A 20,318-nucleotide genomic window follows, 5' to 3' on the forward strand; every position below is an offset into this window, starting at 1 on the left:
ATTCATAGGGCCTTTTGATCGGTCAACAAATAAACATTTGTCAGGTGCAAAAAGCTCATATTACAAATCTGCAGTGCAGAAATTTGTGTCGATTAAATGCCTGTGTTGGAAATGACACCAGCCCCTGGTTTGTACCTTTCCCTTCAAATGCGTACGTATGTGAGCTCAACAATTTTCCATCATTCTCAAAATAGATTGCCTGCCTATACATTTACACATGTAATACAACATTATTTGATAGTTTGGGCTTTAGATTCTTGTTTTAGAAGCAAAATCGTAATGCCTGTACTGATATGCTGTATTTAACTCAGCATTTTGGTGTCATCACAACCCTTTAGGCTCTTAGGTTTATAGCACCACTAATCCCCTGGTTTTTGCATAATCACAGCCCTTCAGGAAGTCTTACTTGAGTCATTTGTGATGCTGAACTGATTTCATGAATTCCACTGCTGTAAAAAGGCTCATTGGACTGGGACCCCTCGCATTCCATCCCATTACATTTCTCCCTTTTACCTTGAGATCTGGCCTTTTAAACAGCTTTTTAATGGGACCACTGCTCAGGCTAATATGCATTTCTGTTCTGTCAGGGCTTATAAACATGCAGGCGTGTACAGTGAGAGCAGGCTTTTTACAACGCTGACACGGAACTCAAAATGTGAGAATGGAAAAGCTTTAGAAAATATAGGAGCAATAATCCTCACCATCAGTAAACATATTCAGACTGAACTGGATGTGAACTGAAGAAGCCAAGAGCCATTCAAAGCTATTTAGCTCTTCATTTCCCTTCAGATGTGTAAATGTACACAGTGCCATGTTAATATTCTCTCTCTGTCTCTCTCTTTTATTCCTCAAGCACTGAAAAGTCCAGCTTCCTTCCACGAACAGCGACGGAGCTTGGAACGAGCGCGGGTGAGTGTGCCATCCTCGAATCAGTCGCTCAAGTTAAAACTGGCCCGTTTTCGAGCACACATTCACTTGCTCTCTAAGCTCTGTAACATCTGAGGACATTACAGCAACCCCTTGAATCATTATGTAACGCAGAGCGGCTGAGAGCTGAGCTGAGGCCATCTGCTCGGAAAACGAATACTCTTATTGGACTGTAAGGTGCAATGTATCTGAAGTATCCACAAAATCAGTTATTCCCAACCAGAGGTTCAGTATGGAAAGACTGTGGTGTGTGTTCACTAAATAAAAAAATTAATCTCATGACACTTTCCAAATTGAGCAGCTCTCAACTCCGTACTCTTTGTCTAGCCATACATTATAGATACACACATCAAATAGCCTAGCTAAATAAGCTGAAGGAGGCTAATGGATAAATAGTTAGCTTTATAATGGTTAGCTTAGAGTACAGGATAAACAATGATGGCTAATAGTAGTGGATACGTGGTACAAATAGAAAGCTCAAGTCAATGATATATTTAACATTTGCAATAAAGCAGGCTAAACGTACTAAATGGTAGACACAGTTAGTTAAAAGTTCTGGATGAATAGTAAAACAGCTAAGAATAAGTCATGGTACACATAGTAAGCTAAAAGGATAGATTATATTGAACAACAAGCTCACAGTAATAAATGAAGAAATGCTAAAAAATAACAGATAAATGGTAATTATAAATGGTCAATGATTAGCTAAAATTTATGGGTAAACAAAAACCATTGAAATGTAGCTAAAAGTTATGGATAACTTGAGAAATGTTGTGAACCACCACACTAAACAGTATATCATGAGGCACAGAATGTGATGTCTGCAGAAGAGAATAACTGTGAACTTGAGACGTCCTTTGCAGATGAAATGTTTGCGACAGAATGACTAATGGAGAAATGATAAACATGTCAGTCTCTCTTTCCAGACTGAGGACTATCTCAAGAGGAAGATCAGGAGTCGGCCTGAGCGATCCGAGCTGATCAGAATGCATATCCTCGAGGGTGAGTGCCGCATAAAGCTTCCCACCTGTCTGGAGTGTGACAAATAACTTCAGAGCATCCTCGCAAAAATGTCCATTGTTTGTTTTTTTGCCTGCATCCAGAGACGTCAGCGGAGCCGTCACTTCAGGCCAAGCAGCTGCAGCTGAAGAGAGCTCGGCTCGCTGATGATTTGAACGATAAGATCTCCCACCGGCCGGGGCCCATGGAGCTGATCCATAAAAACATCCTGCCCGTTCACTCCAGCATTAAACAGGCCATCATAGGTAAGCCAAGTCAGCTCTGCGATGGATTTCACACTCCCACAGGGTCTCTAAATGACTAATGGAATCCATCCAAGGCAAACAGTGTTTCTACAATTATTTCTGTTTCTTGGACTGTTGCCCTCTTCAGCTGGACTACAATTAACTCCTCTTACAATTACTTCTGACGAGCGGCGCCAATTATAAGATCGACTTCGTGGTTGACTTATTTACATTTGATTAAGCTGACGGCGGAACAAGCTACCACAGAACAGCTGTAAGAGTACAGATCTGTTCTGGGCTGAGACCCATCCTCCATCAAAGTTTGGTGGAAAATCTGTTTAGTAGTTTTTATGCAATGCTGTTTTTCAAACCAGCCAACTAAAACACAACCTCCTGGCTGGAGATAACAGCACCAAAAAACAAACAAACATTGGTATTTACTCAGAATTTCACCACTGATACTTCCCTAAAATACTTAAACCTGCCATGAAGCACAACTCGCAGTAAGTCACAGCTCTTCTCCTCTGTTTTCTTTGCTCATGTTTTAAAAACATACATTTAAAAAAGATAATTGCATCTTTCTGCTTTATGGAATAAATCAAACAAACATCAAGCAATACCCTGTCTGTGTGTGAAGAAGAGATGTGTAATATAAATTGAATAGAAAAATATAAAGTGTGATCTATCACAACACACCCACACAGTATAAGGCTCCTGACAGGATGTCCCTCCTGGCCCCCCGCCTCTTGTTATCATGAACATACTGAAGCTCCCTCTCAGATGCCTCAGCTGTGCGCAAAACAAATACACATTCATAACCAATATGTTCAGTAGACAACGATCATATCACACACACAAACTCCCCCACCTGAGTATTCATCCTTCAAAGACGAAACTAGGTTATCTTGACAGACGAGAAGTGGAGATACGTCTTCCTCCTCTGCTGTTTAAATGAGCACAGTGTCTGTTAATGAAGCACTTTATCTTTTTTATTAGTATAATTAAATACTAATTGAAAATTCAGGACTCTAAATTAATGAATATGATTTCACTCAGATGCAATTTGTGCATTGTGACAGATATAACGACCCCAATTCCACCCTATCCCATTACAACATCCACAGTAAAAGAGAAGAAAGAAGTGGCGCTATCTAACATTTATTGTGTATCTGTAGTCCAGTGGCTTTTTTCTGCCAGACATTACATGATGAGATCAGAGACAGTGGGTCCAGCTGGCTGAACGATGTGCGGAGCGAAGGAGGCCAAAATTCAATAACGTACGCTGTCAGTGGATTATCCATCTCTGTCGCCGCTGCACAATAAACACAATTGCATTACCTGCATTTGCTGCTGGAGCGCCGGGAACACAACAGTAACACAGGCCCGACATGCAAAGATCCAAACACACAGCAACAAAAGCGCAACACCATAGACTCACACTGGCGCGGCGCAGCGGTGGGTAAGTCATCACGTTATTGGATCAGAGGGCATTAAATCAGCCCCATGTTGTCTTTTCATCATTGCCTGCTGATGGTGAATTAATGGCCAGCGGTTTGTTTTGCATAGCTGTCTGCTGCAGCCCATCACAGCTCCTGTAATTAAATAACACACATCCAGCAGTAAAAGGGAAAGCCTCTGTCCTCATACAGCAGGTAACTTTATTCCCCAAATCCCTGTAAAGGCTCAAAAGTCTGCATAATAATTACATGATTATAAGATATCCCTGAGGGGAGAATTATCAGGAGGACCACTGCCTGGATTCACTCCTGTGCTGGAGCACAACCGAACATTTGTCTTATTTGGCTTTATTTAGCGACATTTGTTTTATTTGGCTGCAGCTAACAACTATTTTCACTGTGGAATAATCCCTCAATTATTTTCTTAGCCACAGCCTCTTCCCCAGTGCTATTTGCCACTTTTTTATCAGATGGATTCTCGACTAGGAGAGGGTATAGTAGCGAGAGTGGTGTCAAAGAGTGCTGAGAGGTATTTTCATTTCACGCAGGCGCAGAGAGCAGAAGCTTGTTGGCTGTCAGCTGTAGTCTTTGTGGTGTGTTCAAGCGCGTCTATTTGGACGAGATACGGGGCAGGAGACAACGCAACAGTCAGCCTTTGTCACAGCTACTTCTGTGGTGTCAGTTTGGTGTGTCAGTGCTAGAAAATGGTTGATCAGTTTCCTATAGCTCGAGATGACGTCCTCAAATATCTTGTTTTGTTTACTGTCATAGAGGACCATCTAAAAATGGCCAGACCTCTGTTATAATGTTTTCTTGAGTTGTGTAGTCACATTATCACAAATGTTTCCAACAATGTTCAAACCCAGGTAGATCCACTCAAGGTAGTTTACTCAAGTCGATGCGCTAGAGGGTGAGATAGAGTTAAGGGTGAATAAACATCCGAAGACATAGTTCAGCTCCACAGATCACTGCTGCAGTCAGGTTAATAAATAGGAGTTAAGTCAAGTCAACGCTTTAATACCAAAAGTTTATAAATAATCTCTCAGCTCTCCTCCCATCAGTTAACAGTTCCAGATTTGCACAGAATCTGAAGTGACTCCAGGTGTCTCCAGATGGAGTCTGGATCTAGGGAGGTTGAGAAGCAACTCTTGCCCCGGCTCCACCCTGCCCTCCACTCAACACTCTGTAAACATCTTTTGGTTTGTTTTGGTGGCAGTAGTTACATATTAGACACACTATTAACTTTTTTTTTGCAGGAAAGTGCTCCAAGTCAGAAGTTATCGTACTTATTAATCTATAACCCAAATTATTATTGATCACTTTAATAGTTGGCAACAATTCGATCAGTCGTAGCAGCTCTGCAGTTGTCTTTCATGTTCTATTTATTTGCCCATTTATATATTGTTCGGCCATGTTTGTTTGTTGCTTGGAAAACGTTTAGTAAATGAAGAGATCAGTAGCAGCACAGACGGCTGGCACAAACAGGAGGAGCCTTCACAAAACAGTTAATGCTTTCAGAGCATAAATTGCATATTCCAGTGATCCTCCAGAACTCTGAGCGTAACATCTTTCCTTCGAGAGATGCCATCTGTCACATAAGAACAGTGTGAATGAGGCAGCCAGCCTTACTTGGCTGCACTGTGAGTGAACTTAGATGAATGAAAACTATCACCGGGATGAAGCTTGGCTCATCCTGGCCACACCGAGGACTAAATATATCAGTAAAGAAATCATTTCAAAGTGGCGTTAATGGACATGATGTGCAGACAGAGAGGATGAATTAAAGCTACCCTGCAGCAGCTAGTGCATAAATGTACTGGCTGATGGTTATGGACAGTGTGACAATTTCGGCTGACTTTAGTTTGTCAGTTTTTTGGCACATTGCAGTATGTTTGGATGGTTGGGAGGAATCCACTGGCTCGACACCTGTAAATACAGGTGATAAAAGCTTGGCTGTCACTGTAGGGATGTAGACAAGCCAGACAGGCACACACAAGGAGGCTAGGAGGCACATATGCAGTAGCATGCCGCCATCATTCAAAAAGAGGGCTCCTAATAAATTTACATTTATGTTTTTACCCCTCTCTTCCTCCTCCCGCAACCCCTCCGCTCCCTTCTCAGAGACACAGTTTCCGAAGGCTTCGGGTGATAACTCGTCATGTGATGAAGACAGCAACTACAGTCTGTCTCCAGAACTGCCGGTGAGCCAGGAGAGTCCTCTGGGCCTGCTGCCTGTGCCCTCTCCACCAGAGACACTGACCCGGAGCAGCCTCCCATCTCCTAATCAGGTAGGATCACCCAAGAACGAGGGAGACACAGTGCAGTTAACATTTTGTAAATCTCGGATGCAAGATTGTAAAACATGAGTACAAATGAATTCCAGTACAACAGCAGAAACAAATTTTGGTGGATTGGACTCTTACTGCTATGGTCTGTTAAGTTCCATCCTGTTTTTCTTTAGCTCGCATGCTTTCATTGTAAAATCATAGAGTGCCACAATCATAGTTATAGTGAATACACCAGTACCAGAATTTTGAGGCTGATATGGATCAGTAAACAAAATCCAGTGGTCAATTGCTGTTATATCACGTATCGTGTATGCTGTCATCTTATCAATCAGGCGCCTCCTCCTGTTCCTCCTCCTCTACCACCAATTTCTGGCTCCTCCCCCTCATTAAAGCTGACCAACGGGACAGCAGGACCATCGGCCCAGAGGACGATCTCACAGATAAAAGTAAGTGTCACACTGTGTGTCAAGACTAACCAAGCAGCAAGGGTTTATAATGGAACGTGTGAACTGTATTTAGATTTAAAGTTGCTCTAATCAATATGTTTATAATGTGATGATGTGATGAACAGAACTTTGAACACAAAGACAAGTAATAGAAAATGATTACCAGTCTCTGTAGTTCCCCTCAGAGCTACAGTTTGTTTTAGTGTCTTTCAGCTCATTGTTTTGGTGTAATTGTACAAAATACTCAACTTATATTCATCAGGTGGACAGACCATGAGTAGTGATGCTGCTCTGACTCTGCTGGGTAGGTGAATGGGCAACTGTTCACCAACACAAATGTCTCATCAGCTTTTTTAAGGCGGTATTATGTTGATGTTTGTGTACAGCTAGTTGTGCTGCCCTCAAGTGGTCAAAAATATAATGTAAAGGTTGACAGTGTGCACCTAACTCCTTTTTTTCCAGTACCAGCCTAAACCGAACTGTGACCGCTCCGCCCAGAAACACAAGAAACCTAAGGACAACAAGCCAAAGGTGCATATTTCCTCAGTTTTTGACATGTGAATATTATTGTTGCTAATACCAGACAAGGTAGTAAATGCTAGTTCTGAAACGATCACCTGTTGCATTATCGATGTGTTCCTCCTAGATTAAAAAGTTGAAGTACCACCAGTACATCCCTCCTGACCAGAAGGGAGATAAAGAGCCTCCTCCCCATCTGGACTCATCTTATGCCAAAATCCTCCAGCAGCAGCAGCTCTTCCTGCAGCTTCAGATCCTCAACCAGCAGCAGCAGCACTACAACTACCACGCCATCCTGCCTGCACCACCCAAGTACGTTTTTGAGTGGGCTTTAAGAAGACGCTTCGCTGCGTGAGATAGAGGAGAGTCGCCTTGGAGCACGTATCAAACAAACGTATCTACAGCAAGATGAATCGAAACTCAATGTGGTGCTTTGAACTGAGGAGACTGTAAAAGTTTAATTTAGTCGTCTGAACTACCACGATAACTGATCTTTCCCCCTCTCTGACTTTTTCCTCAAACAGACCTCAGGCAGATCAGCAGCCATCTTCTTCTTCCTCCTCCAATCCCATGATCGCCTCTTCTCCGCCTCGACCTGTTGCCGCCCCTACAACAACACTGTCGAACCAGGGCAGTCACAGCTGTCAGAGTTCTGCCCCTTTGGGTGGGACAAAACCAGCGTCTCTACCTCCGAACCTGGACGAAATGAAGGTCAGCAGCACAACAGCATACAAATCAAAGAGAAGTGAGACTAACAGCTCTCGGCGAGTTGATGGAGTAATTGGTGGATAGAAGCTGGCATATGTAAAAGAGTCTCTGTTAACAAAACTTTGTCACTGAAAAGTGGCTTGCCAACTCAGGAGCTGACAAAGAATGGGACAGTGATGGATCGCTCTGTCTTTTTTTCCCCTCTCTTCTTGTATCCTTTTATCCGTTTTAATTCACCTCTGATCTTTACCCTCATCTCTTCACCTTCCCTCACTCCCTCCCTTCAAACTCAATCTCTCTTCTACTCCGTCTTCTGTCAGGTCGCGGAACTGAAGTACGAGCTGAAGCTGCGTAGCTTGCCGGTCTCTGGCACAAAAAACGACCTCCTTGAGAGGCTGAGGACCTACCTGGAACTGAACGGAGGCAGTGACACTACCTCCTCTCTGGCAGCAGGGGGTACCACAGGGCCAGGGGCTGAAGCAGCAGGAGAGCCCTCCAAGACTGCTGCAACCACCACCACCAACACACTGCAGCAACAGTTTCAGTTCCAGTGCCATCAGGCTTCTCTGACCGCTCAGTCAGGTGAACAGAAAATGTACCTGCTCTTCTTCCAGTGTGCCATCACTCCTTACTTAAACGATGTGTTCAAGTGTTGGACCATAATGAAGAAAACGGTGTAGATAATGTTTTATCTTTGTACTGTCTGCCTCACGTCACGTCTCCCTTCCTTTACAGCTGATGCAGATAGCAGCACCACCCCGGCCGTGGCCACAACTCAGCAGCTCGTTAGCTGTGGTGGCACCGCCTCCCCCCGAAACACCTCGCTCAGCCCCTCTGACCGCTCGCCAGCCGCCCTGAGCCCAGAAGACACCAGCTTCAACAGCAACCCCTTGGGGGAAATGGTCTGAATTATTTTGTTGCTCTTCTAATAGACTGACGTGATCTGAGAACCCCAGAACTGTGTTTAAACGTGTCACTGTTCTTATAAGCTTGGTTATTGATATACAGCTTCAGATCGAGCACAGTGAAGATCATTCAGTTGAAACACAGGAATTTGGTATTTAAATGTACCCTTGCTAAAAAATATACTTACTTGTTGTCATTTTTGGCACATTAAGTAAACTTCAATTTACACTAATAATATACTTGTCACACTAGTACTCATGTATTAACAGTATATAAGTAATACAAGGTGACATACTTAGTTTTTTGTTGATTCTTGGGGGCCGCCGTGGATGAAAACAAAAACACAATAAACTTTGTATGAACTGACACAGAGGAGGTGGAATCTGACCTGGTGACTAAAAAATAACTATACTAACTATAAAGAAATAGCCGATCTTGTCGATGGTGGTCTTGTTTGCTTATGTAAATCAAATAGAGGCATCAGTATGATCGAGACTGTGTCATAACTAGTTGAGAACTCCTTGTGCTACATTTAACAACATCAGGAGGTGCATTTAATTTTTAGCTTTTTTTATATAACTATTATGATATTATGGACTTATGATACCTAATATCTTTAACATACTATTAATATATTGCATATGCTTGTCAGTATACTTCAAGGTCATACCTGAAATAGTCATTCCATGAAATGTTGGCCATAGTAAATGCATTTGAGTACATTTAGATTTAAATATATTACATTTATAATATAATGGTGTCTCAAAATAGCAGAGTCAAGTGCACTTAACTGTAGTGAAGAATATTTTATGATGTACTACTTATATCATTAATGCATGAAGTACAACATCAGTGTTTCGTTAATAGCAAAGTTTAAGGACAGAAATCACAGCGCACTTTAGAGTGCAGTCAAAACACCTTTTCAGAGATGTTACCGACGTGGACGTGGAGGTGGAGATGGTGGCGTCACCATGTCCGCTGCTTTGGTCCAGACTGAAATATCAGTCATCAGATGGATCAGAAGGAAATATTGGACGGGCATTCATGGTTCCCAGACGACGAATCCTCCTTGACTTTGCTGATCTCCTGTCTTTTATCTGGTGCCACCATGAGTTTGACATTTGTGGTTTTGAGAGAAATGTCTAAACAATTGTTGGATGGACTGCAGTCAGATTTGGTACAAAAGTGTTAATCCCTCTCTGGATGAATTTTTCTTCGAGTGCCAAAAATCTTCAAAACTAATTACCTTCCCATCATCCTCAGCTGTACTTTGTGTTGAGTGCTAATTAGCAGATGTTAGTATGCTAACAAGCTAAACTATGATGGTGAAAACGTCAAACATCAGCATGTCACCTTTTTCGTTGAACCTACTAGCATACAGATGCTAGCATTTAGCTTGAGCCTGGCAATAGACTCTTGTTTACACACTAGGAAATGTGATTTTAGTCTCCAGCTGTTGCACTTATGTTCATTTAAAGGCTCCCTATGCTAATCTTTTTTATTTTTTCATCTCTCTGTCCAGATGAGTTCACCTCTCACCCAGCTGAGCCTTCAGCCGTGTTCAGCTGCTCAGCTTCCAATTAACATTAAAGAGGAGCCGAAGTGCTCCACCCCAGCACCCTGTCAGTTCTCTTTAAAGGCAGCCTCTCTGCAGAAACACTGTCTGGTCTCAACAAACGCCCTCACCACTACAACCACGGCCCCAGGAGTGGCTGTGGACAAAGACAGGATGCTGCAGGAGAAAGACAGGCAGATAGAGGAGTTGACCAGGATGCTGAGGCAGAAGCAGAGGCTGGTGGAGGTGTTGAGGATGCAGCTGGAGCAAGGGAAAAACAGAGGACGAGTTCCAGAGCCGCTGGTTCTCGTAAGAGTAAAACAGGAGCCTCCTGATAAGCCCAGTGTCCCTCTCACATTTGGGAATCCGCCATTACCCCGTCCATCATCATCCGTTTCATCTGAGATGGATGTCACCAAGGTAACTGTCAAACAGGAGGCCATCGAGGCAGAAGAAGTTGTGTCCCAGATGACTACGCAATTACCAGACTGTCATGGATTGCCAAAGTCTTCCACCCAAACTCAGGGTACGCAAATGAAGCCAGATCAGATGAGCACACAGAAAAAACAGCCACATATATGTCTCCAGCAAACCGCTCTGCAGTTTGCCCAGCAACAGGCCATACAGAAACTTTTGCCACAGCAGCAGCACAACATTCAGAACCAGCGGAGGATGATTCAGAACTGCGGTCAGACGCTGGAGAATCACCAGAAACTCGCCCAGCAGAGAAAAAAGAAATCTCACAAACAGCAGCTAAAACAACTACAGCAACAACAGCTGTCAAAACAACATCAGCAGCAGATGCAGCTGAAGCAACAGATCCTACTGAAGCAACAAAAGACGTTTCTACAGCAGCAAAATAAGAAGCAGCATCAGCAGACGAAACAACTCCAACAAATCCAGATACGGAAGCAACAAACGGTGCAACAGCAGGTGCCGCAGGTCAGAAATGTTTTCTACAGTTTGATTCACAGTACACAGACCTCACTGTCGAGATTCATTCTTTAAAAACTGTTTTTTGTTTTGGTCAGGTCTCTCAAACGTACCTCAACCAGCAGTCAGGCTCCGCCCCCTCCCTCCCACTGGATCTCCTTAAGGGTAACTCCACCCCGACTCTGGTTACCGACAGCAACGGTAACCACTTCCTGATCGCACTGACCAATCACATCCCTGAGAACCAAAGAACCTATGCGCCTCAGACCAAAGCAGCCAATCAAATCACACTGCAGGTACCAGACTCACCATCAGCAGTCCACGTGTTTGTTCATATCAAAAAAAGAAAAACTGTGTTTTATTGCTTGTTCCTCAGAAAGTGTGGACAGCACATGTCTCTTCTGACCATTTGCATATATGCCACAGTTTAAACAAATTACGCCTCGTTTCACTATCACTCTGTCTGATAGCAAAACTCTCTCGTGTTTTTTTTAATTTTAAAAATGTTTTCAGCCCAGAATAGACCTTGAGTATGCTGAAAAGTGTTAAGATTTTGGACGGACAGAAGTTAGTAATAAAACAAATTAGCTAACTGATGGAAGAATGTATAGTAATACAGGTTTATATATACTGTTTTTTCTACATCAAAAGTTCAGTAGTATAACTGGCTTCACACCTGGCAGGCCGACCTCCTTACCTACTTGCCACCATGCATTTCTTGTCCTGTTTTTGTCTCAGTAATGCTCCATGTGCATTATAATGCATAAAGATTGAAGTTATTGTCAAATGGTGACATATCCTGCCTCCAATAAATATCTTTGTTGGTGTTGGTTAGCCACATTTGAGGTATGATTGAAAAAAAGTGTGAATAATGGGCTATATGTCGATTTTTTTTTTTTTACTCTCTAATAATGTAATTGACATTCGGGGGTGGGTCGGTGGGCATGTAAATGCAAAGACTGATTCTTGATGTACTTTTCTTATTATTGTATTCAAATTAACAACCCTGATACTAACTACACTGCTCCAACTGCTCCTTTGTCTCCAGCGACTGCAGTCCGCTCCAGTCACGCTCACTGACCACCACCCCGATCAGCTGCCGAAAGCTGATAACCAAACCAAAAAGACTGAGCATGTGGAATTTCTGAAACAACAAAAGACAAAGGTGAGGATTAGGTAGAGACAGAGATGATCTTACTACGCAGCTAGATTCAAAGTAACTGGGCAATCGTCGCACAAAAGCTGAGCAGAGAGAACCCAAACTACCTGCTTGAAGAGTCACGCAGAAACATTTTAAATGTTCACACATCTCTTTTACACAATTCATGGATCCCCTTCATGAAACACTCACTCTTCAGTCCTGACCGAGAGCCCCGGAGACTCTTTTCTCCCGTCACTGAAGAGCAGTCTGTTAATGCCCCATGAGGAGGGCGAGAAACACGAAGGCGAGGGAGAACTGCTGCAGTGAGTCCAGCAGCCGTGGGAGAGTTAATGGTGTATGCTGTTGGAGACACTGACAGCGCTCCTTTGATAAGGCTGTCTGACACTATCACCGTGCTGATTATTATTGCTTTGCTAATTACTCTAACGACATCCTCCATTACTATGATTTATGTTGTTAACGGAGGAGGAACAAAGACTCCGTCGAATCCCAGCTAATTGAGTTGTACGGCATCAGTCAATGAGTGCAGGTGTGTCGCAGCAGTCGAAAAATGTCAGGATTTAGTGGAGCGCTGGTTGCTGTGGTCAGCAGTCTTTCCCGATTTTTTTTTTTCTACCCCTCCTATGACTCCTTTAATGAAGCGGTGGCAGTCGGCTAAAGGTTAGCGACGGAGGCTTTCAAGTGCAAGTTTATAATCCCTGTCGAGTTCCACGTACTAATAAATGTGTTGTAGGGAATTCAGCAAGAATAAAATGTATTACTGAAACTCCTCGCAGCTTTCCCCTGTAACTCTTTTCAATGATTTGCAGCAACAGAGCCGAAGACTTCAGGTGTCTGCAGACCAGCCACAGCAGGTCCCCTCTCATTGTTTGTCAGCCCCTCCCAGTCTGCAGCCTTTCTTCCAGGACCAGGAGACCACCCCCTCGGGGAAAGACACCTCATCACCTTCCCCTCAAATTGTAAGTAATCTCCACAAGACACGGATAGTCTCTCAAGGTGACTTGTGTCACCCCGTCACGTTGTCGAAGGGATTTTCCGATAACAAATATCTAACATCAGCCCATGTCTGGCTTTGGAGAAAGTGAATGTTTCCATCACGTTGTTTCCTTCCTCTCCTCTAGGAGCTGTGTCCCGGTCTGGACACCTTGTTCAGTCCTCTGTCTCCAGCTTCCATTAAGACCACCGCCTCATCGCCTGATAATAAAGTATGACACACCGAATGTCTGATGTGTCATTGTGCAAAATTAATAGTTTGTTTACTATCTCAAAATGAGTGATTTTTACTGCCTTCAGGGGTGTTTTCAAACCACGCTACAATTTTCTTATTTTACCCTTTATTTGGAATTATATCATTGCAATAGTTAATACCATCTCTAGTTAGAAACCTTTGCAGTTATTCTTTCTTTCCAGCTTCATGCTGAGTAAATACAGAACATAGAAATAGGATGTTTTTCATTTGAGGAAAATGAAAGAGGAAAAAATAATTCAATAACCATATTCAACAAAATAACAGCATTTGAAAAGGTATACATTTTCCACAACTCCTGAATTGATTCAATTTCTTCAAGCCTCATGAAGAGGATGGAACTTTCTAGTACACAGATATCAGAAATCATATCATACCATTGTTTTTTTCTATAGGTGGAGCATCTGCCTTTATTCTCTCCTCACAATTCAAACTGTAGTAAGAGTAAGATTTGCAATCTCCGTAGTGGTACACAGAGGAATCCCAGAAAAACAATACAGTTAATACTGGCAAAATACTGTAGAATTTTCAAATTTAAATATTGAAACTGAAATGTATTTTAACATATGTCATGTTTTGCGTCATGCCATCTCACATCAGGTGCTCATGTGATGTGTTGTGCTGATTTTACACACAGTTTTAAAGGGAATCATGTTCCTTCTTTGTGTCTGTCCTCAGGATACAGAGCATGAAGATGATTTCATTGACATCATCTTGCAGAGAGGCGGTAAGACGCAGTAACACTGTCGGCTCTGTTCATTGTGTAGTAACATTTTCTTATTTGCTCATAAGGTTTTCACGATGCCAGAAATGAACAGAACAGCTATATTTGATACCTCTTGTGAGAACATAAATGGGTTTTTTGACATCAATAACAAAGTATTTTTTGTTGTGTTGTATTGTTGTGGGGTTTTTTTGTTATCAACTGGCACACAGCGGTGGTTACAGAAAGTCATTGAATAAAAAACTAACACATCATTAGATTTATTGTAAGCGCAGTGTTGAAAATCTGATTGTGTGACATGTTTCATGTCTTTTAATAGCTTTTGTACTTTTGACACTATCAAAGGCAGAATTGATGGAGAATGTATCATATTATACACATATTTACCCAGCAACCAATACAAGAAAACAGATGATTTCTTGTATTGGGACGGGGTATTAGGGGGTAAAAGATGTAATCACAGATCCTGTATTGGTTTCCTGATTTATTTTGAATTCCCCGAGCCCGTCACCATGACCAAAGGCTCAGCTCGCATATTGTATCCCCAGCAAAAGCAAGTTAAATCAGATGTGTGTAAATGCTACAGATTCCAAGCTACAGAAAAACAGGGAGATGGAGTCACCACCATTTATTTGTGCAGGAGGAAAAAAGATGTGTCCTACCCTTGATGCGATTAAGATATTAGTTTCCTAAAAGAAACGTAAGGTTAAAGTGCAATTTTAAGAATATTTCGATGAATATGGGAAAATGCTGTGAATTACATTTATGTTTACATTTGGGAAGTGAAACTGGGAGTGACGTTAAATTCCATGTTTTTCCCTTCAGAAATGTCGCCCACCTTCACAGCAGCACCAGACCCTTCTCTGGATCCAAACTCTCCTCCTCCCTCACCTCTGCAGCTCTTGCTGTCGCCCCCCGTCCCTACCAGCCGTGACACCCTGCATTCGCCCCCCTCGGTGCGGTCCGAACTCCGGACTCTCACGGACGCCGCAGAAGAGAGGCGACACCTGGGTGACGCCGGGAGCGGACGCCTGGAGGACTTTCTCGAAAGCACCACCGGCAAGCCTCTCCTGGGCGTGGAGCCAGGTGGCGCGTTGACTTTGATCGATGACCTGCACAGTCAAATGCTGTGCACCCCCAGCATCTTGGACCATCCCCTGTCTCCCATGGATACCTCCGACATGGCACCGGAAGGGGAGCCTGGGCTGGACAGTATGGACTGGTTGGACCTCACCATCGGAGAAGTGAGGGGAGAGGAAACCCCCACGCTGGCCCCACTCGGCCCCCAGACGCCTCCTAGTGTCTTTTCCACAGACTTCCTGGACACTTATGACCTGCAGATACACTGGGACTCCTGCCTCTAGCCTGCAGCGGCCGGGACACGAACAGTCGCACACACGCACAGAAACATGTCATTGATTGCTGAGGCTTCAGTATCTAATTAGAGCACTCCATCTGTGTCTTCTCACACACTGTTTTATTGAATCTTCAAGCACTTTGACCTTTTACTTATTTTATTTACATGCTGTGATATTGATCTTTGAGCAGACTCTTGTTAGGCAGGTCCTACGTCTGCTCTCGCCTCTTTCAGCAACAGTTTAGTTGACACATTAGAGGGACTTTTGTGGATTTGGACCCGATCATTAACGACTCACTTTTAACCGGTCGCTTTCATATAAATGAATCTAATCTCTCTCTGTCACAGACACCAGGTTACAGTAGAGAAACGTATCGGGTTATTTGACCTTCTCCTAATTGGACCGCAAGACCTTATTTGCCTTTTGTTGTAAAGATAATCAATAGTTTACCAGTGACGCTGATCAATAACCACATTTAAGCCTGAAAGACAATGATTTTCTAACAACTTATGATGTCACAGGGTGGAATATAAATGCTGTTTTGATGCGATCTGGAAATAAGTTATGATCTGGAGACACTCTGCTGTAGCTAGTGTTGATGGAACTGATATCACAAACATACAGCAGGTCCAAACATTTGGACATCACAAACAACTTTTGACATATTTTATCAAATTTATATTCACCTCTGTGAGTTATGTCAGCTAATTCCTCAAGAAATGCAACATGAATACATTTTTGTCAACAACTTAGAAAAAACGTTATTTATTCAGAAAAATCAAAGTTTTTACCTCCTTATTGACATTAAGAGATTGTCACTCAAAATCATACAATGCTAAACCAAAATCTTGACTTGCAGTGTTGTGTATTAGGGTAAAAGTTTGCGCTCTGATTTTTTTTTCATCACAGCAACACTGACCTTACAAAACCCAGAGCTCTGTTGCAAAAAACCTCAGAGTTCAGGCTTTGGCTTAATTCCCATTGCAAGAAGCATCCCGACACCCTTTATTCAGGTGAAACAAAACATATTGAGCACTTTGCTACAGTCAAGGCTGTGGTAACAATTGTCTGATTGTATTCTAGTGTATCAGAATGTGTAAGAGCTCCATGATTCGATAACACTCAGGTAATTCAACTAGAATAAAAAAGCATGTAAGGATGCATTTAAAAGAGTCCCTGAAATAATCTCTACACAACTCCTTCAAAGCACAAGCAGTGAGTGCATTATTAATGACGGAGACGTATGCTCATTTTCAGGTTCATCATTTTAAGAACCCGAATACCAGGTCTGCTCTGATTGGTCAGCTCACACACACCTGAGTCAGCACCGCTCACCGTGGCTCCTGTCTGCTCTGTCAGGTTTTCAGCTTCACTTCTACCGTGAATATAGACATGAATTATGCAAATGTGTGACACGGTGACGTAGAGTGATGTCACAAGGTTACAGGATTAAAGGCGGGACTACTGACGAGGCGTTTAAGGTACTTCAGGAGTGTTTTCTGTGGGAGAGAGGAGCTCCTTCTAGACCTTTTATATGCACACGAACCCATGTAGCACACTGAAGGAAAGCAAACAAAAAAAAAAGCGTTATAGGTCTCCTTTAACTTAAACTGTTTTGGAACCGACACCACAGTGATTTTTCATGTTTTCTTCTAGTTTATAAACGTATTTTCTGTACGTTCAGCTATTATGCGATAGTGATTCCTGCAGATTACGATAACAAAGTAAACTTGAATGGTCCAATTTGTTTGGAACAATTTCAAAGAGTAATATTAAATTGATATTTAATATTTTTTGCATGTTCAGAATGTTGCTGTTTTTGTAAAAAGTTGCCGTCCGAATGTGCCACATGTGTCTTATTTTTTTACGCGACACGATGCTACTTTATAGAAAATGTTATGCACGTTTTTGTATTCTGATTTCATGCAAAGGCCTTTGTCGTGAAACCTTTCAAATGTAAATGTGGAGTTGGTTCATCGTACATGAACGACGCTCCTCCACAGACATGCTCACTGCTTTATGTTTACATACAGTACGGTCACAGCAGGCTTATTTTTACGGTTTATTCGGACACTTTGTCTTGAAAAGTGCCACGCTGACTCCCTCTCTGTCTGAACTTGTTCTAAAGAATAAGTTTACATGTACACAGAAAAGGAAACTGCAGCTTTAGGAATCTTCATACATGATTCAGTCGGATAAAAAAAAAAAACCTTCTTCATAGAGATTTCAATGGTGATGGCTATCCTGTACTGTATCAGTACTTTTGCCGTTGTGGTTGATTTAAGTCCTTTTACTCTTTTGAGTTTTTATATGCTGTAAAATACCAGTTTAGACACTGAAAATGTATTTTAACACATATACAGTTTGCATAAACTGTGACTTTCTCCGTTTCTGACAAAATGTCTGTCATGAAGTCAAAAATCTCGAGACGTACTCATCGTTGCGAAGACGAACACACAGTTAATTTTTTGATTCTTACCATAGTACACTTCTATGCAAACGTACTGCAACATACTGTACATTTGTAATCATATTTTTACTTTATGCATTAAGTTGAGTCGGCTACTAAGATTTACCAGGTTATGCGGTAGACACATTGCGTCTGCTATTTATGCAGGTTTTACTGATGATTTCCTGATTTGGTGGGGATGCTAAATGGCGTGAAGTGTTAGTCGAGGTACAGCCTTCTTGATTTCCTGACTTTGTTAGCATTTTTCCAAGACTGTCTTAAAGCCCGGGTCACGTCAGGAGCCCACTGAAATACTGAACCTGTTCACACACTGTACAGATCCCTTCATAATGTGCGAAGAAAATCCTCGTTCTGTGAGAAAAGCATTTTTCTTCTTTACTCTTTGCAGTTATCTAGTACAAATGCTGATGTATTATTTTGGTTTTAAACATTAAGATAATGTTTTATGAGAGTATAGAGTCAGGTATTGACTCCAGACCTGGTTTGAATACTCCATAGTTACAATCACGTGTGTGATTCACTCACCTTTTTATGTGTGTTTTTGTTGAAATTTGTACGAATTAAGTGCCTGTCATGAAGTACCAAACACTCTTTAACTCTGTCAAATGTATATTAGTTTGACAGGAATTTTCTACGGAAGCCTTGAGGGGCAAGTGAAGAAAGTTAAATCTAAATAGTTTTCTCTCCCGTGTTTATCACTTGAGAACTGCAAGGATAATCTTTCTGAGTACCTTCATTTTTTTTTTGCATCTGTGAAAATATGTGATTTTTAGAATAAATATTAATATTAATATGTTAAATGTTTTTAAATACCATTTTCCCCTTTAAAAAATACAGGGGAACATTTCCTTTTTATGTGAAAGAAATTCAGGAGATAATATTATTTATTATAATTTTTTTATTATGTATGTGTGTGTATGAAACCAAGTGGGGGAAAAAAAAGCATTTAACTGAATTTAAAAAAAGGGTAGCAGAGAATTTTTTGTTTTTTATCTCAAGTGTTTTTTTAAAAACCCATTTTGACCGCAAGAGGCTGACATGCATTACTACCCCATGTTCTAAATAGCACTAAAAGCATTGATGGAACGTAGAAATATTTGTTTTCCTGGAAAAACTTTTTCACCTGGTTTCACCTGTAAAAAAAAAGAAAAACAATTCCCCTTACATTTTTGGAATTAATTTAGTTCAAAATAGAAGGATTACTAGAGGGTTATTAAAAAATGTCCCACCAGTTTGAAGTCACAAACACAGGAGAGAAAACCATTTAAATCAGTCTTGGCCCCCTCAGGGCTTCCACAGTTTTCAAATAAGAGGAAAGTGTTTTCTGCTGTATTATTTCTCCAAGTGCTGAGTCGCGTCATGTAAATGTGTTGGGGTTTTGGGAGCTTTAAATGTAAGTATTTCTTTTTCTAAAAACAAAAGGGGAAATATTGATTAAAAAAAAAAAAAGAAATCATGTGTGTTTGTGTCTTGTGTGGTGATTATTTCCCTAATGAGATCAACATGAGTGGTGGGGACACTGCTGCTGTGCATGTCTTTTTGCCAACCTTCGCTTTACCTACAAAGTGGAAACACATACCTTGATCGCTTTTTTCCAGATTCTTTGTGTTTATTGGCTGTATCCCATTATATACTTCCCTTTTAATCAGACTTAGAAGATATCACCCATATCTACTAAATAACAAGCTACAGCCAGCATCTACATCTACATCTGATCTTAAAGGGTTAAGATAAACTCTACGTCCTTATCTTAAAAACTGTCAAATACATCTGAGAAGCTTTGATTCAAGAAAACTAGAACAACATAATTTGTCCATGAGGCCTTTGCTTGTTTGATGTTGCCAAATAATCTGCGATACAAGGAGAGCTAATGACATTGACCTAAATATCTGCGGGTAAGATAATTACATGGTTTTATGTGCAATTACTTTGTTTATATTCACACTCACAACCTCGCTGCCTGTATGCAAAGATACATCAAAGACTGACATGGAATACAGCGCAAGGCAGTGCAACACTGTGCAGCTGCAGGATGACACACACACACACAAAGGCCTCACACACTCTGAGTGGTTAAAATGTGTGAGCAGGAGGATGACAGGACTGCGGCGTTGTAAAAAAAAAGTGAGTCAAAAGGGGGCGGACACGCACGCACACACCAAATGTAATACACGCACACACCCTCGCCAGACCAGGATATGGGTGGGCATGTGAGGGAGGCGGGTGATTGGCTGATAACACCTCTTCTAGCTACTAATGGAGGGGGAGCAAGAGGATGCCAGGCTTCAACATCCGATCCACAGCGGGCCTCCCACTGAAGCCCACAGAAAAGGGTGATTCTTGCAGAATGTGGAAAAAGGTATTTTTAAACCAAC

At 41.8% G+C, this 20,318-nt stretch overlaps 1 protein-coding gene across 2 annotated transcripts in view; it reads left to right on the forward strand.

Moving 5' to 3' along the window:
- The window catches only part of LOC119014410 (myocardin-related transcription factor B-like), a 47,673-nt gene extending 28,274 nt beyond the window's left edge, over positions 1-19,399 (forward strand). For both annotated transcript variants that reach the window (XM_037089550.1, XM_037089551.1), the window contains exons 5-21: positions 854-909; positions 1,854-1,929; positions 2,031-2,192; positions 5,750-5,916; positions 6,249-6,362; positions 6,825-6,893; positions 7,009-7,193; positions 7,406-7,592; positions 7,910-8,171; positions 8,325-8,491; positions 10,018-10,992; positions 11,082-11,279; positions 12,032-12,148; positions 12,955-13,104; positions 13,267-13,350; positions 14,070-14,118; positions 14,941-19,399. In XM_037089550.1, the coding sequence (XP_036945445.1) occupies positions 854-909; positions 1,854-1,929; positions 2,031-2,192; positions 5,750-5,916; positions 6,249-6,362; positions 6,825-6,893; positions 7,009-7,193; positions 7,406-7,592; positions 7,910-8,171; positions 8,325-8,491; positions 10,018-10,992; positions 11,082-11,279; positions 12,032-12,148; positions 12,955-13,104; positions 13,267-13,350; positions 14,070-14,118; positions 14,941-15,479 (3,557 nt within the window). In that variant the 3' untranslated portion in view covers positions 15,480-19,399. The remainder of the gene's footprint in view (positions 1-853; positions 910-1,853; positions 1,930-2,030; positions 2,193-5,749; positions 5,917-6,248; positions 6,363-6,824; positions 6,894-7,008; positions 7,194-7,405; positions 7,593-7,909; positions 8,172-8,324; positions 8,492-10,017; positions 10,993-11,081; positions 11,280-12,031; positions 12,149-12,954; positions 13,105-13,266; positions 13,351-14,069; positions 14,119-14,940) is intronic.
- The last annotated feature ends 919 nt before the right edge of the window (positions 19,400-20,318 follow it).

Source organism: Acanthopagrus latus, chromosome 23 (assembly GCF_904848185.1).
Source record: "Acanthopagrus latus isolate v.2019 chromosome 23, fAcaLat1.1, whole genome shotgun sequence".
Lineage (NCBI taxonomy): Eukaryota > Metazoa > Chordata > Actinopteri > Spariformes > Sparidae > Acanthopagrus > Acanthopagrus latus.